Source organism: Agrilus planipennis, unplaced genomic scaffold (assembly GCF_000699045.2).
Source record: "Agrilus planipennis isolate EAB-ADULT unplaced genomic scaffold, Apla_2.0 scaffold268, whole genome shotgun sequence".
NCBI lineage: Eukaryota > Metazoa > Arthropoda > Insecta > Coleoptera > Buprestidae > Agrilus > Agrilus planipennis.
This window is the reverse complement of record NW_020440374.1, coordinates 239746-257648: the sequence shown is the minus strand read 5'-3', so window position 1 is coordinate 257648 and position 17903 is coordinate 239746. Positions and strand designations below refer to the sequence as shown.

Genomic DNA, 17903 nt, shown 5'->3' with positions numbered 1-17903 from the left:
CAGAAGATTTTCCCTTCGAATGAACTAAGCAATAGGTATATTACTTATTTCTTCACAAGCAATAACGTTACCTCAAGATATTATTAATTGTTAACAACAATAAAACCTCATATAAAATTTGAAATATTGCTGTGATCTTACTTACAACAATTAAAAGGTCATAGTATTTTATCATTTGTTTCAAAAAAGTGCACTCAATGTTGAAACAATTTAGATAAATGATGTGCGGCGCCTTCACCAATTGTAAACTCGTAATGCAACTTTACAATTTTTTAGTTATTTTTATGATTCGTTTTGGCAATTAACTATTATAATAAATATTCTGAGTACAGTAATTTACAATATAATAAATGAAGCAAATTAAACTATTAACGCTGCTTAAAATTTGTTAGTGTTTATACAGGTACAGCTGAAACATTATATAATTATACATGACGATATTACCACCGAAGTCTGATTATTACTTATTCAGTTATTTGTGAAATTTTCTATTGAAGTGTAAGTGGTATTTCATTATCCTTATGTAAAAGGACAAAACCCGTATTTAATAAATCAGGGGTGGTCTTAGCCATTGCAAGGCTCCGGGCGGGTAAATCTTTACGAGGCCCTTGTCTTTATATCTTCAATGATGATAGTTGACGAAAAATGCAGTTATTAATAAATACATTTAGAGTTTTAAAATTATTTATTGGAAATTAACAAAAGTTAATAAACACAAAGATAATAATAAATTAATGAAAAGAATCAGGGATTCAGAAATGATAACTTCATTTAAAACTGACGAATTCAAATAAACATTTATATTATTAGTACCTAACATTTTTCTACTTGAATTATTGTGTGAGTGCATGATATAAAAGCAAGGTTCCGGGCAATTGCCTTGCTCGCCAGCCCCAAAAGCCTTCTAGTAGAGTCATTTGGTTCGAAAAATAGTGGTTACCTGAAAAGTTTTCCGGGAGTTTTGAAAATTGGTAATTTTATAGATTTTGATGTGCTCTTTCCGAATTTCAACTCTGCCACCTCGTATTTTTGCCGCTCGCGCCGCCATATTGGAAAAATGACGCCAAAAAGCAGTTTTTTGACAATATCTTCTTTCCGACTCATTTTACGATAAAAACAGTTATATACAAAATGAAACTAGAGACAATTACCTACAATTTATGTATCTACCTTTTTTGTCATACAGGTAAAGTCAATAGTTTAGGCGTACGAGCGCCGCAAAGTGTACTCCAACACGCATTTTGGCCAAAAAACTCATTTCATCGCCATCCTCTTCGTTCTCGATTTGATCATATACTTGCTCAATTATAGTCTCCGTTTCTTCTTCATCGTCACTATCTGGTGATGGAACTTGCGAGTTACTACAGGTACCGCTACAATTCGTGCATATAACAGAACACTTTAACCCAGCCTTTTGCATCCACAAGCTTTCTGACATCCTTTTTTGCATTTGCAAGAAATGAGTTTTAACAAGCTTTCTGGAGCTGGGGACTCGAGTGTGGTGACAGGAATTAGCCCAGACACGCGACCAAAACACGCGTTGGAGTACACTTTGCGGCGCTCGTACGCCAAAACTATTGACTTTATGAAAAAAAGTAAATACAAAAATTGTAGGCAATTGTCTCTAGTTTCATTTTGTATATAACTGTTTTTATCGTAAAATGAGTCGGAAAGGAGATATTATCAAAAAACTGCTTTTTGGCGCCATCTTTCCAATATGCCAGTGCGAGAGTACTCTGAATTTCGAATAATCGCTTACAAAATTACGATGCTTACTTAAGGCCTTAAATAAAGAATTTTTGCGTACTTTATGTGTCTTGTAAAGTTTAACGTGCGCACAGTCGAAATAGAGTACAATACTTTATAATAAAGTACGGGTGGCAACCCTAAATTCGACATACCGAAAATTTTAATCCTAATTAAAAACAGGTATATGGGAGGGATTTAGGCATTATCTAAGGCTTTTTGGGGTGGCGAGCGGGACAATAATTTATAAAGTAGTATTAATTTTATCATTGTTTCAGTATTTGAGGGAACGATTCAAAATCGACATTCCTCACCGCTTCAAACTTCACACCTACATGTCACCTACATTTTGTGACCATTGTGGTTCTCTTCTCTATGGACTTTACAAGCAAGGCTTAAAATGTGGTGGTAAGTTTAATCAACAACGTATTTTTTTAAATTCATTATTCTCCTTTAAAGCCAACGTTTTGCCAATTATATTCTCCGAATATATAAACAATCAATCCAAGCATAAACCGCTCATAAAAATAACATTCTAGACAGCAATGAAAGAAGTGGAAATATTATTAAGACTAACTTGCAATCTACCTTATTTTATTAATTTGGTTTACGTGTATCGCATATATAAGCAGTATCGTAGATTCTATTTCTATTTCTTCCGGACTTAAAGACAATTTTCGCATTTTTCTGGCCATTTCAATTCCTGTTTCTGCTTATAATATGTCCCTTACTAGTCCTTCACGTCTAAGAAGATATCCTACCAAAGAATTTTCGCATTATTCTGAACCCCGCAATTCCTATTTCTAGCTTTAATGTGTCTTTTATTAATCCTTTATGTCTAAGATGTTGTCTTACCAATCTATCTCGCTTACTCATTCTAATGCCTCCTCATTCCTAACCTTTTCTATCCATGGTATTTTAACATCCTCCTATAACACTACACCTCAAATGACTTTAGCTTTTTTTTAACTTCCCATTAGGAAGTTATTGTAATTGGGTCGAAAAGTGAAATCGGAATTTTCATTATATTTCCACGTTTTAACATATTAGTAGCATGCTAGCCAATTTTTTTGATGATGTGTGTATGTANTTCACAGTGCCAACTAAACATCCCACTCATTTTCACATAGGTGTAATTTCATATGACCAATATAAATAACAATTTGTTTTATGATAGTAAGTACGAAAACAATTCATATTTAATTTTAATTGCAAGCTATTTATTTGGTTAATTTATGTTAGTGAATTCTAACCATAAATTTATTCAGTATTATCCCAGTATTATACATAGCTTCAACTATCATGAAAAATTAAAAAAGCAAATGCAGTAATAAAGAGACAGTAATTACTCATTTGTAGTTATTTACGTTATAACTAAAATATGTGTTTTATTAAAATATCCTCCTATAACACTACACCTCAAATGACTTTAGCTTTTTTTTTTATTAGCGCCCACCCTATATGTTCTACATCCGTGAAGAGCATACACCTTTACTAATTGTTTTTGAATTTCCGAATTAATCGATCACGAGTGTAATAGTGATTCCTTTTTGTATGATCGTATCTGCTCTATTCTTTGTGTTATATCTCTAGCGCTTTTTCCATCCTAAATATCGAAAATTGGCGATTTCTACGTAGGTTTTCGTCTCTTATTCAGATTTAGTTAGTAGTGCTTAAATATTAATAGATGGCAATATGGTGCCAATAAGTGGATATTATATCAACTTTCTATGTCTGGTGATTTTAATAAAAAATTAAATAAAAAATTAATATATAAAAGGTTTTGATCTTATGGGATTGTGCTAATTATGTAAGGATTAGCGAGACCCCCGACAGTAAGGGGTCCCATAACAAATAATGAAATTGATAATGATTAAGGCTTGAACCACATCTTCATGGATGTGAAAATTTATTAGTTATTGCATTAAATTAATGTATTTCATAGACTATTTTGGAAAACAATTTTATCATAATCCTGATATAAAAAAGAGATCTTACAATAGCATCGCGAGCCGAATTTCGACTAATTAGCTTTCAGTTAATTGATTAGTGTTTTATATGGAAAAATCGTACAGTAGATCGAAGTTTACGCCTTGGATCTCTTTGTTTATTTAATCGATTTTTTATTAAATTAATGTTAGATTATTTACATAAAATTGCCTTAGCTGTTTAGAATTATTTTTATAAAATTCAAATTCTTTGCAAATATTGAACGAGTAGTTTCTGTAATTTTGTCTTTATTTTAACAAATCTAGTTTGTTATCTATATGGGGTTGGTGTAAAAGTGTAAGTACATGTTACGTACATGTGTACGTATCTTATATAAATCTTCGTATGTGTTGCGCAGTCTTTTAGGAAAATATTGCGTTCTGAAAATTAACGTGTGTGTAGCTTTAAATAAATGTTGTTTCTGGGTTCTATTTTTAGAGGTGACTGTCTCATATTGTACGTGAAATCAAAACAGATGGCGCATTGAGTACGAATTGTATCTACTTAGAATATTCATTTCTTCGTCATATTGTCGTAATAATAATTGAATTTTACTTCAGTCATTAGACCGTAATTTAATTCTTGATAAATAGGTACATAATCATTTAAATAATATGCATATTTTGCGCTGGAATTAGATTTTTCATAATTTTCTATGCAGATACAGAAGTTTTGATGTTCGAAATCTGAAAGGATCCCGCTAGATCCTTACGAAAAATGGTCCTCTGTCAAACTGATTGCACGTTTGGATTTTGGTAGTTCTCGACGTTTAGATCTTTGAGAGACAATCTTTTAAAATTGCATTCTTCCGTAAGGACTCATATTTGGCATCAAATTTTCATCACTCTGTATAATACTAAACAAGGTTTAATGTAATAAAATAATTCGAAGTGGTCCGTACTCTGTCGAAACTGCTAGACGCGGGTCGCGATTTCGATCTTCTTGGATCTCATCAGCTCGTCGCAGACAGCTCCCACAGAACACAGACCAACATTTACCTGCTGTCTTAACAGCGCATTTTAGAAGATACCACAAATGGCGCGGTAAACGCCATCTGTAGTTCAATGCTACATTGTAGGATTTGAGAACAAGGTCCATTTAAATATATGGATATCTACTTGCTGAAACGCTGTTAAGACAGCAGGTAAAAGTTGATCTGTGTTCTGTCGGAGCTGTCTGCGACGCGCTGATGAGATTCAAAAAGATCGAAATCGCGATCCGCGTCTGACAGAATACGGACCACTTCGAATTATTTTATTCGATTATGGTAACGTGCCCATCACGTTGAGGTTAGCTATGTCGGGATTCGTTTCAGCAAGTAGATATCAATATATTTAAATGGACCTTGTTGTAGCATACGTAATCCTAAAATGTAGCATCGTACTACAGATGGCGTTTACCGTGCCATTTGTGGTATTTTCTAAGGTTTAATGTAACTGTAGTAAATGATGGGCATTCTCCTGAGCTGTCAAGGCTGTCAAGGACCAGAACAGACACTCAGTCACACAAGACAACAGACACACAAGTCTAATACTTCTCGTCACTTTCAAGAGCCGTTAGCCCATTACGGTGATGAATTTTGAAAACGAATAATAACCATTGACGAAAAGTGGATTCCTTATTTCAATCCTGAGAACAAAAGTCAATTCAAAGAATGCCATAAACCTGAAGAAGGGCCTTCACTGAAGGCGCGTGCAGTTCTTTATGTCGGAAAGGTAATGTTTAGTGTATTCTGGGATTAAAGGGATTATTTTTATGGATTACCTGGCGAAAGGTACTATAATTAACGCAGAATATTATTCGAATTTAATATCCGGGCCACTGCAACGGGCGCTTGTCAAACAACGGCCTGGAAAGTTGCATAAGCGTCTGTTATTGCAAGACAACACACCGCAACAAAAACGAAGGATGTTTTGAAGGATTTACGATGGGAATTGCTTCCGCACCCACCTTATTCTCCGTTTCTTGCACGCAGTGATTATCATCTGTTTCCCGATTTGAAAAAACCCTTACGGGGTGTTTGATTGAAAAGTTTAACTGACGTAAAACGTGCCATCAATAGGTGGATTGAGGAGACACCGAAAAAGTTCTTTGAGGACAGCTTAAAAAAATTAGTTTATCGTTGGGATAAAAGTATTCAGTTAAATGGAGATTATGTTGAAAAATTACATTGTAATATTGACGAAAATTAACAAAATAACGAAAGTTATAGCTAAATTTTCAAAACTTTGTAAACAACCCCTGTATATCTACAAGTTAGTACGGAACCCTCGGTGCGCGAGTCCGACTCGCATTTGACCGTTTTTATTTCATTATTAAACGCTGTATATCTGTCCGATTTGGACAGTTATTAAAAGGATAAATCATACATGTAAAGGTACTTGTGCTTTATATCTTCTAGATGCCTTAAGTGCTGGCAAACGCCCAAAGTCAATTTTCTTCAGCGGCCGTATATATGTGTAATTTGTCACGTGATACAGATCATAATTAACACGAACGGTTATTTCGAATTGTGTGTATATTTATTTCGTTTCCTTTGAAGAGTTTGTAAATCAGAAAGTCTTTTTCTCAAAACCTATAAGCAATAAATTCTTCTTGCTAACACGCAAAGCAACGCTTTTATGATTGATGCGTTCCTTGAATAGGTTTGACTGTTGGCCAAAAATGGAGTTCCACAAAATAATATAAAACTACATATGTATAGGTACAAAAACTTTCTGGGGTCGTAGTTAAGTAGGTTCCACAATAACACATTAAATATCTGGTCGTGCTCCAAGAATACAAGGGCTATGTACCTAAGTATTACCACAATCATGTCTTGTGAGTACTGCCCATCGAAGGTAATCTAAAGAGAGACATATAATTTTAAAACCGAAACTTCAAATCGATGTTATGCTCAACAACTCTTCATGTAAAGTTTAAAGCTTTAATTAATAAACAGAAGTCGAGTCAGACTCATGAACTAAACGAAATGTTAATCTTGCCGTAAACAATAGATAATTATCGAATTTCAATTCTTTATCTGAAAGGGAGATTTTTGAAATCACAACATTTTTTCGAATATACAACCATACGTACAACGTCATAGAACGTAGCGATTTAAGCGACTGATTACGGCAAAGTATTTACTAATTGCTTGAATATATTTTGGATGTGACGAAACGTGCCATTTTTATTCATCAATATTTATTTTTTTTTTAATAATCATTTAAGTAATCTTCACAACAGAATCTTGAATCCCATCACACTTTAGTTAGACTTTGAACCATTTTTGTTTAAAGATATCTGTTGGTGTTAGCAGACTTCCGGTGGATGATGTGATGACCACCATAACATCTTGGAAGGCCAGTTTTCTTCGTGTTCCCGCTCCATTTTAATCTTGTAGTTTGGATAATGTAAATTGACAATTTGTAGGAACTCTTTTAGTTTCTCAGGTCCATGCTGCTACACGACGACAGTGTCACCCATGTATCTGATCCAGCATTTTAGTTTCAAAATTATATTTTCCAGAATATTTTATTCGAACGATTCCATAAAGATTTTGGCCGCTACTGGAGACAAAGGAGATCCCATAACTGCATCTTCCACTTGTAAATAGTATTTCCAGTCGAAGAGGAAGTACGTTGAGCCGAGACAGGCTTCTGTCTAGTGTGTTATCTCGCTGTTCTACCCATCTGCTTTTAGCTTCTCATTTAAGATAGTGACTGTGTCAGGAAGTGAATCTTTGGTGAACAAGACATCAAAGCTTACAAAGAGGTCGTCGGGGTCGACTTGAAGGTGCCTGATTCGTTTAAGAGATGCGCGGAATTGTTGATATAATACTCTGTTTCCTACGAAGGGGGCCAGTTGTTTGCATACGAATTTCGCCAACTCATATGCTAGTGACCCAATGGTTTTGGCTATTGACTGAAGTCCATACAGTCGTGGTGCTTGTGAATTGTTCGACTGAGATGACGTTTGAGTTCCTCTGGTGGTGACAATTCTTTTATAATTGAAGAGATTTCACTGTCGTTTTTATACGTTGGAATGTCGAGCAGCTCTTGTACTTTTTTCCGGTATTCGCTCTGACTCAGGACTGCTGTGACGTTACCTTTATCTGTCAGTAGGATGACGAATTCTTTTTTGCTTCGTAATTCCTTAAGGGCTAGTCGTTCTTTGTTGGAGATATTGGATTTGGGTAGTGTACTCTTGATCATAATCCTAGCTGTTTCATCCCTGAGCATGTTGACTGTTTTGCGGACTATTGATTGCACAGTACTTATTATTGATTAGAGGGTTTGAGGTGTTGAAATTATGGTCCTTTTTCTAAAATTGAAGTGGCCACAGCTGACGAGGTCGAAATGTTCTGCAGTCAGCTTGTTGGCCATGCGATGATTTCTCAACCAAATCCTATCTTGTCCTTGTGATTTCTTCACGAACCGGCCAAAGCATGTGGATGATATGCATTGTCTCCTAAGGTTGAGATGGAGTATAAGAATATTGCGTTTTTTGCCTTGTAGCTGAAATCAGTGCAATTGATATAGCTGTTGATCCGATTGCACATAGATCTGCGATTGAAAGTTACACCTGACTGATTTTTTTATTAGGTACAATTAAAATTTCAAAATTATTATTTTTCTTAGAATTTATTTTAGTCACGCATATTTTCTGAACAATTGAATTCAACTAGGTAAGTCACATTTAATATAATTTGTATTTTTAGCCACCCTGAAGGTGTCACGATATTTAGTAGATGTCAGTGTCTTTCTCTGTTTTCCGGGAATTCGTTTTATTTTTGACTTCAAAACAATGTGACTTTTTGTTCTCTAGTTAATTTTTTTCTTTTGTGGGTTTGCTTTTGTACACGCATACCTTTAGAGCGTTAAAACTTCCGACAAAGAGAGGTATTGTCTGCTTCGGATAGTTTGGCCGCAGGTTTATTTCACGAATGGTGTATTTTGGTCCTTCGCCCACCTATATTCACCCGAATAATTTAATTTAGCATAAAGAGCAGGCTATATTGGTCGCTTAAATTCGACGTGTAGTTACATACATGCTTGCTTTGGTAAAGGCGCCAATTAATCGGGTGTGTGTATTCGTACAACGGTGGACATTTATTAAACGCCTTTGTATTTAGGAGATAGTCAGGAGCATACGTGTTACTTGGATAAATTTTAGAACGAATTTTGATAAATACGTGGAAAGGCGTAGAAATAGGAGTACATATATGTAAATCCTTTCCCATTGTCGTCTTTCCCTCTTTCGGATTATTTTCCACGTATCTATTTGTGCATTCTTGCAGCTCATTTTGTCATGCTTGTTACTTTTTCCTCTTCAGTTTTCTCTTACTTCATTATTAAAGACAGTACAACTGTAGGGATAGATGTGCAAGGACAAAAGATTAGTATGCTTAGATTTGCAGATGATATAGCAGTATTAGCATCTAGCAAGGAGGACTTATATATAGCTTTGAATAAAATGGAAACGATATTAACATGAAAATAAGCAAATGTGAAACAAAAATACTGGTATGCAAGGGAAGGAAGAAAAAGTAAGGAAAGAGCGAATGTAAAGATAGGAGACGAAAGATAAGAAGAAGTGGCCGATTTTAGTTATCTGGGAAGTCAGATAAGTCAGAACGAAAAGAGTAGTAGCGATATAAATAGAGAATTCAATAAAAAAAAGTCGGTTTACTGACGATAGTTGAACGTGACAACGTCATAACAAAATACTGATGGAATGGTTTCATTTTTCAAAAGAAAATTTTAATTTTATTTGTTTGATAGATATTTTGTATGGATATAGAGAAGGAGGTAAATGGAAATGTATTATTGTATAGCAGCTGTCCACGCGGGCGCATTGCTCACTTAAGTAGGAGAGAGACAGATGCCGAACGCTGCCGAACGCGGAGGCCGATTGTGCCTCTTTGTCGCTCGTTCCGCGCTCTCGCTTGCACATCAACCCTTAAATGGAACGCCTCAGAGCGAGGTAACGCCGCATGAGTCATGTTTTTTCGTGCCTGCAGCCGGCTCCATCGAATTATAAGACATTGTCACGTCAAAAAGAAGTCACTTTTATGCTCGCGAACGATTGATTTAGAAATTCGAAAATGATTGTTGAGGGTGTATGTTTGGAGCGCGCCGCTGTACGGGTGCGAATCATGGAGGGTGGGCGTTGCGGAAAATAAAAAATTAGAAGCTTCGTTAGAAATGTGGTAATACAGGCGAATGGTGGGGATGCCGTGGATAGAGAAGGTTAGAAATGAAGAGGTATTAGAAAAAATAAGAGAACAGAGGACTATGGAAGTCAATAAGAAATAGGCGAGATAGGTTGGTAGGACACCTTCTCAGGCATGAAGGTCTAGTCAGAGACATATTAGAGGCAGAAACAGGAGTTAAGAGGAATAGAGGTAGACCTAGTTCAGATTACTGTTAGCAATTAGTTAAGGATGTGGGATATTCTAGTTTTAGGGAAATACGAAATACGAATACATTGTAAAGACAATTTACACTTTATTTATTATTTCACAGTGCCAACTAAACATCCCACTCATTTTCACATAGGTGTAATTTCATATGACCAATATAAATAACAATTTGTTTTATGATAGTAAGTACGAAAACAATTCATATTTAATTTTAATTGCAAGCTATTTATTTGGTTAATTTATGTTAGTGAATTCTAACCATAAATTTATTCAGTATTATCCCAGTATTATACATAGCTTCAACTATCATGAAAAATTAAAAAAGCAAATGCAGTAATAAAGAGACAGTAATTACTCATTTGTAGTTATTTACGTTATAACTAAAATATGTGTTTTATTAAAATATTTGTTGTTATAATTTGCTTAACTGTTATATTCATTTCAAAATTGCCGCGCCAATCTTCAATTTCCTTTTAGTTCCTTTGGTTGTGCGCAAGCGCCACTACCAACTGTAGCATCATTTCTTCATTAACCTTGTAATTCCGGGTTTTGTAACGCGTCGGTTCGTGTTTTATCGGTCGGGTGTTATATCGGTATAATTATGATTACGTTTATATTATTTTGGACATTAAAATATAATATCCTTGCCTTATATACTTTATTCAAGTGCAGTTTATCGTCTATTTCTTGTTTAATGTAAAAACTGAATCATGTACTTAACCTATAGACTTCATGGTATTGTAAAGAAAACTAATTTAGAGAACAGGACAAGAACAATATGGTGGCAGGTAAACTCTATTATATTGTAGTAGTTTTAATTTATATGTTTCAAATCAGTTATGAAACATCGAAAAGTGTGGTTATTGTCTAATAGAGGAGATGCTTTTTTGACACGCATTATCTTATTTTCTCTTCGACTGAATTTATTTATATCATAATCCTAGTTACAAAATTCTTGTTTCTAAAAAGTTTAGATTTTAGAGTTAGTATACGGCCAGCAGTAGGTATCTGCGTTGGTTGGAAGATTGACCACAAAATACGGACTTGTTTTGTTTGTGCTGAGTGATAAGTAATGATAAAACGTTTATTCCTAGAAGGTCTCATGTTGACGAATTTTCATTTTTGTAATATTGAGCATCAGAGGTAGCATTTTAGTAGGAATAATTGTATAAGTACATTTCTTATAGGCACCGCAAATGATATTGAAACAGGTTAGAAATTATTATCCAGTAGTTTTTGAGGTAGCCGATTACGAATCTGTTATTAAGAATGTAAGATTCAAAATGATGTACTTTTAAAAAGTTTAATTTAGCGTATCGATTATGGCGGTCAGTATCTCACTAAAGTTTTGATCCTCAAAGCTCAAAAATGGCTGCTCAAGGATTTCTGAGATTTTTATATTTCAGTTTCTAGTAATAGTGTTCCCCCTAAAATCCAAAGTAGCTTTTCTGATGTAACTGCTGATATCCTGGTAGTGTTTTAAATTTGAATATGCTGTTTTCAAGCAAATGGTAGTATTTAACAATTTTAGAAGTTACTTAAGCATTTTTCATTGCTAACAAATGAAACATTTCTCGAGATAACATTGGTTTTGAAGAATTAAGGAAAGTTATAGTTCACTTGGATGAATACGCTGGTAGAGGTGCGGAAGGAAGGTAACAGAAGGAAGATATGAATAATATATAAAAAAAATATGAGTGTCAGCACAGGGCAAAGTAGTATTACGTTAATGAAAGTTAGTATCAGCAATTTCTTATGCTGAAGTGTACAACGTGTTGCATTCCTTTAAATTTTAATCATTGATTGCTATACATCTATTAAAAAACCATAATGGCCGATATCAGTGACAATGCGACAACAATTGAAAAAGAATGATGGCCGACAACTGCAACAATTAGAAAAGAATGATGGCCGATACTACGTCATAGTGGAACAATAAAAATGGCCGGGGGCAGGGGGAAGAACTAGTTATAGATAAAATAAATACACTTTGTAGTATTTTAATGAAACCTTATGGAAATTATCATGGACACGTTCAAAACCTGGAAAGGAATAATAAACTAAAGGCGGCATTCCAAAACAGTATCACAGAGAACTAGTGTGAATTTTGTAGGAGGAGAGTCAATAACCGATGTCATTCGCACCATTCGCAGTTTTATGGAAAAGTACAGAGATTTCAAGAAGGATTTACATATCGTATTTATATACCTTGAAAAGGCCTTTGACCGGATTCCGAGTGCACTCATATGGCACGCACAATGATCTCAAAAGGTGCCAGAACCCTCCATAAATAAGGTTGCGGATATGTACGCAATAGTAGTCAAAGAAGTGTGCATTGCCCCGCAGAAATTAGTGAAGAGTTCGAGTTTGACTACAATAACGAACTATCTAACAGAACAAGTGCAACAATTTACCCTTTGGGACATACCATGCGCTGATGATGTCCTCCTTATAAAGGAAGACTCAAATGCCCTACAACGCTAAAAATGTGATGATCATCACTAGAAAATTCTGGCTTGCACATCAGCAGACGGAAGAATGTACACATGCATTGTGGCTACTCTGACAGTAACATCAAACATAAAATACTCCTCCAAAAGGTGAAACTACAAAAAAAAAAACATTTGGTTGTTTCATTCCCAGCAGCTACTAATGCTGGTGGTCGGGTAGTCCCTCTAAACTACGCCAGAGGTTTTTTTTTTGTTTAGATTATGCTCGAGGAGGGGAAATCTTCAAAAGACATCCCCTGAAGGGAGGTAGTGTCGGATTTTTACCGACTAAAACCCCTCCTCGAGCGGGGAGGTAAACCATGTGGATTTTTTATCCCCGGGAGACGCTAGAGGGTAGAGCAGAAGCCCTTATACAGCCTACTTTTAGGAATCGTGGGAGTGGGTGAATGGTGGTGGTGGTTGGGATGAGAAAGATGAGACAAACGAATAGAAGACAGAAGAGAGTGAAATATTATCTATGGAATATTACTTAAGTGATCCAAGAAAACCACAAGATAACTTGGACTAGTAGAAAATCTCTAGGTCTGGTTTCTTTGGTTGGATCATTTATGCAAATATTGAGGCAGTAATAACATTCCATAGGTAATGGTTTACTTTTTTTCTGTGTCATTTCGTCTATTTCATCTTTCCCTCTCCAACAACCACCACTCACCCATTCTCTAGATTCAAACTCTACGAAGCTAAAGAGGGCTTTCCACCTTATCTTTCGGCGTAGTACGAAGGAACTGCTTGTACACCAGGAAAGGAATAATGCACCCAATACGGTATCAGTTTCAAATACTCCGGTTTTGTATTCTCTACCGTATAAATACAAGTGTATAAATACAAATACATTCAATCCGTTAGTAACCAGCAGAGAGGGGTTTTTATAAAGCCAAAAAAGGACGACGAAAAATTAATTCTTTTAGTAGAAACATGAATGTTTACACAGTTTAAATCAAAAATATTATAGTGAAAAAGAATATGGAAAACGATTTTTTTCCCTGAATTTCTTGTTTTCATTTTCCTTTCCACTCCTCATCTTCTTCCAGTAAAAGAGTAATAACTGCTAAATCAATTGAAACTTAAATACCTGAAAAAGCTCACAGAGGAACACGACAACGTTGGTACAGACACATAATGAGAAGGCGCGAAGACCACACGGCCCGAAAAAGACTAAAAGACACCGAGTCAGGACGGAGACGTTGTCACAGACCCACAGACGGCCCCTATAAGGTTAAACTGGCGAAAAAGAATTAGGAGGGCTGAGCCCAACTAAACATGGGATAAGGCTAGAGAAAGACGAGGAGAGTTCGTTTATTAAAAGAAAAACTTTCTTTATTATTGTATTGTCCCTATGGTCCCTCTCCTTACATGCCCTTGTTTACATGGGAAAGGAAAATGTGTTGTGAAAAATTGTTGATTGGTTAGTTAAGTATATCGTCCTAAAGTGCAGTAGTCAAAAGGGACCAAATCTCACTAATTTTAAGTTCCAAATGCGAAGTGACGATCTGACGGGCAGACACGTATCATTCACAGCATCACCTACAAACCATTATGCAAAACATTTTCTGTTGTGTCTGTCACAATCTTTTTTTAGAAGGTGATGACAAATTTAGGTTAACTGATGGTTCTCTCTCTACTTATCTATCTACCTACCTATCGTTGTCCTTTCACAAACTTGTTAAATACAGCGTGTGTTCGCTTATTTATATTTTGTAGTAATTATAGAAAATAATGAAATAAATAGATTTCCTTGCCCCTGTTAATAAAAATACGGACAACAGTAACGTTGTGGGCGAACAGAGATTATCTTTTGGATAATTATGAGCTGAACAATATTCCCCTGGTGTAATATTGAATAAATATCTAGCTAATAGTCCAAAATCAGAAATTCGAGGTATTAATTTAGTGTTTTAATTAAACTTCCGTTCTTTTGAAAATTAGTAATGACCATAAGCAAAGGTTAACGTAGGTTAAAACGGTAGTAGTAAACCACTTTGTATCCAAAAGTACCGACGTATTCTATAGTCTAGTGCTTTGTAAGTGCTTCTGGAAACTTGTAGGTGTGACAACTATAGATGCCCGGGGGATGAAAGCATAATTTTAAGACATCGAAACTAATTGTGCTTGTTGTCAATAGGTGAAACTTACCTTAGGAAAACCTAGCAGTTTACTAAGAAATTTTGGTGTTGGTGTACAACTTTGGCTTTCACTCACAGCCATTTTTATTAAGGAATTTTAGTTAGAGCACCAAGTTAGCACGTAGATTCTCATGTGAATCTTTTGCCATTTTGTGATGTGGCTATGCTAGGTTGCGTTAGGACTGCAGACATACCTACTCTAATGTTAAATGCAAAATTACTTGCCATTCGTTTTTAAAAAGAAGTTAACAAATACTTAGTCAATTAACATCACATTTGTAATATAGTTACAACTGTAAATCTTCTACAATATTTTCTTTTTAAATAAAAATATAATCAGTTTACAGTATAGAAGAAATTAACTATTTTTAATTTTTGACCATATTACTCTTAGTCGTGTCGCCTTCAATAAAAAGAAGTCACTTCTATGCTCGCGAACGGTTAATTTAGAAATTCGAAAAAGGTTGTTAAAGGTGTATATTTGAGAGCGGCGCTGTACGGGTGCGAAACATGGACGGTGAGCCCGGCGGAAAAGAAAAGGTTAGAAGAGTTTGAAGGTGTAGAGGTATTAGAAATAATAGAAGAACCGAGGACTCTATGGAAATCTATAAGAAATAGGCGAGATAGGTTGTTTAGGACACCTTCTCAGGCATGAAGGTCTAGCCAGAGATATATTAGAGGCAGAAACGGGAGTTAGGAGAGGTAAACGTAGACCTAGATTAGATTACTGTTCGCAAATAACTTAGAATGTGGGTAAGGTATTCAGTTTTAGGGAAATGCGAAGATTTGCTCAGGATAGGAAAGAGTGGAGGTGCGTGTCCAACCAATCATAAGACTGACGACCTTATTGTTTTCTCATCTTGAGGTCTTAATATTTATATTTAAACTTCGGTTTTATAAGAGAATGTCTGTTTTAGACAAGTAGATTATTTAATGCGTAAATGTGTTAAAATTATGTAGTTAATTGCATTTATGAAAAGGTCTCTTGATATGTACCGATTTATGTGATTAATTGGTGTGGATTTAGTATAACTTATTGGCAACGAAAATACCGGCGAAATAAATGAAAACCGACGACACCAAATGCAACTAACTCATTTTGCAAAGGATCAAATTCAGCTAATAGGAAATGCTAGCACGTGTACCAACTGACTGAAACAAATCTATTTCCATAAATAGTTTTCCGAAATAGATGCAACAAAGTTAAAAGGCATGATCCTTTTTTGGGATTTCTTGTAGTAACTGAAATTTTATATTAATTACGTTAAAAATACCATCATGTAAAATTTCAAATTTAAAAAAAATGCGTAAACTCAATCAGGGTGTCCTCCCACATGGGCAGATTAATGGTTATCCTTTAAGTTTTTTTTAGTTGCAACAAAATCACAATTTCACAAATCATTCAGTATTTCCTTCAATTATGTGATTCATTTTTTATATGAAATAATCAAAAATTTCTCCTAACTACACAAACGTAATTGTTAATTCTCGTTGACTTTCTGACGATCCTTAACCAAGGCTTCCTATTCTCAACGTTTCGTCGACCTTCATGGTTAATATGCTCAGAAGTTATTTTTCCTAAAGTGGAATTTCGAATTTTTCGAACTCCTGAAGATAACGTCGATGTGAATCGACAAATAATTGAAGATTAAAAGCCATGATCGATGATAGCCAGAAAGCTAAAAAATTAACAGTTACATCCACGATGTCCGCGAAAGCTTATGAATAAATCACTTTGTGATTGTTATCTAAAGTCTCACAAACGCGTTTAGAAACCAACAACGAAAGTGTCATATATATTCAGATACAGACCAACTAGGTCCCACTGAACTACATTTGATTTTCTTGTGCTTCTTATTCTTCTCATAATTCAGAAAAAGAGACTAACAATTAATGGTCACTTTTATATACAAGTAATTGCCTCTGGTTTATATTCTAAAAATATTTTATCTTTTAATGATTTTGGAAAATTGCTTTACTTCAAATGTTTAGGACAATAAATACATTTTTTATCTAAATCCGACATGTAAAGCTTCTTAATATATAAAAACTTATCTATCTAGATTTATTTTGAAAAAGTTATTGATCTTAGTAATCAAAAATGCTATACGAGAAAAAAATAAAAACGTTTGATCACAACAGGATTCGGACTTGTGTACTCTAATGCGATAGACCTACGCTCTAACTGTTGGGTTATTGACAAAATTGAGACATATGAAGCGTATGTGTTCTTTGTGTGTGAAGACACGGTGAAAACGAATTTTCAAATAATAAGACCTAGTTATGTGCGCTTAAAAAATCGATGTACATAACGGTGGCTATTTAAATCTTGTATATGTGTATATAAAGGTATTTAATAAAACCTGTTCACACTTGCAATATGCAAAGGAATAAACCTTTGCATATGTCACTGCCAAAAAATTGTATCGTATTTTTCAAAAGTGGCGTGTAATTTGTATATTTGGTAAATAGGTCTGCGTCTTTAAAGTTTTCTCGCATTTCTTCCGACATATGGCACCTGTATCGAGTTCGTCGTCCTTTGTGCACTTTTTTTCCGTAAAATTGTCGTACATCTTCTCCAAATTTAAGAAGTGACAACGTTTTACTTGAAGGACCGAAATAAATGCGTCAACTACCCATTTTTCTCAGAAAAAAAATCGACAGACGCGATAATTAATTTAAAAAAATAGGACTGAAAAGGGTATCTTAAATATATCTAAGTACTTATGAGTTCTTTGACCTAGAATTCGATACCGAAATGAGATGACTATGCTAATTTTGTTATTTGGAATAAGTGCTTCTAACACATTCACGAATAATAAAATTAATGGATGAAATGCATCTATTTTTATCAGATGTGAAGTTATGTTGGAAATTGTTGCAGATTGCGTTTACGCAATATTACTGGATATTTCAACTGAGTAAGAAAATTAGAATCCCAAAATTATCGTCGTTTTACAGAGCATGCAAAGATTATAATTAAGATTTTAATTACAAAACGCGTATTATAACAACAGCAAAGCATAATGATAAATAATTATTTCTTTCACATATATTTTAAAAAAGATCCAATTATAAGTTGGCCACTGTCTACAGTGTGCTGATGAGATCTACAGAGATCGAAATGGC

The 17903-nt window shown here is 34.7% G+C and overlaps 1 protein-coding gene across 2 annotated transcripts in view; it reads left to right on the top strand.

The window, feature by feature from the left end:
- LOC108742471 (putative protein kinase C delta type homolog) overlaps window positions 1–17903 on the top strand; it is a 127042-nt gene that overhangs the window by 40149 nt on the left and 68990 nt on the right. For both annotated transcript variants that reach the window (XM_025979688.1, XM_025979689.1), the window contains exon 5: window positions 2025–2154. In XM_025979688.1, coding sequence (XP_025835473.1) covers window positions 2025–2154 — 130 coding nt within the window. The remainder of the gene's footprint in view (window positions 1–2024; window positions 2155–17903) is intronic.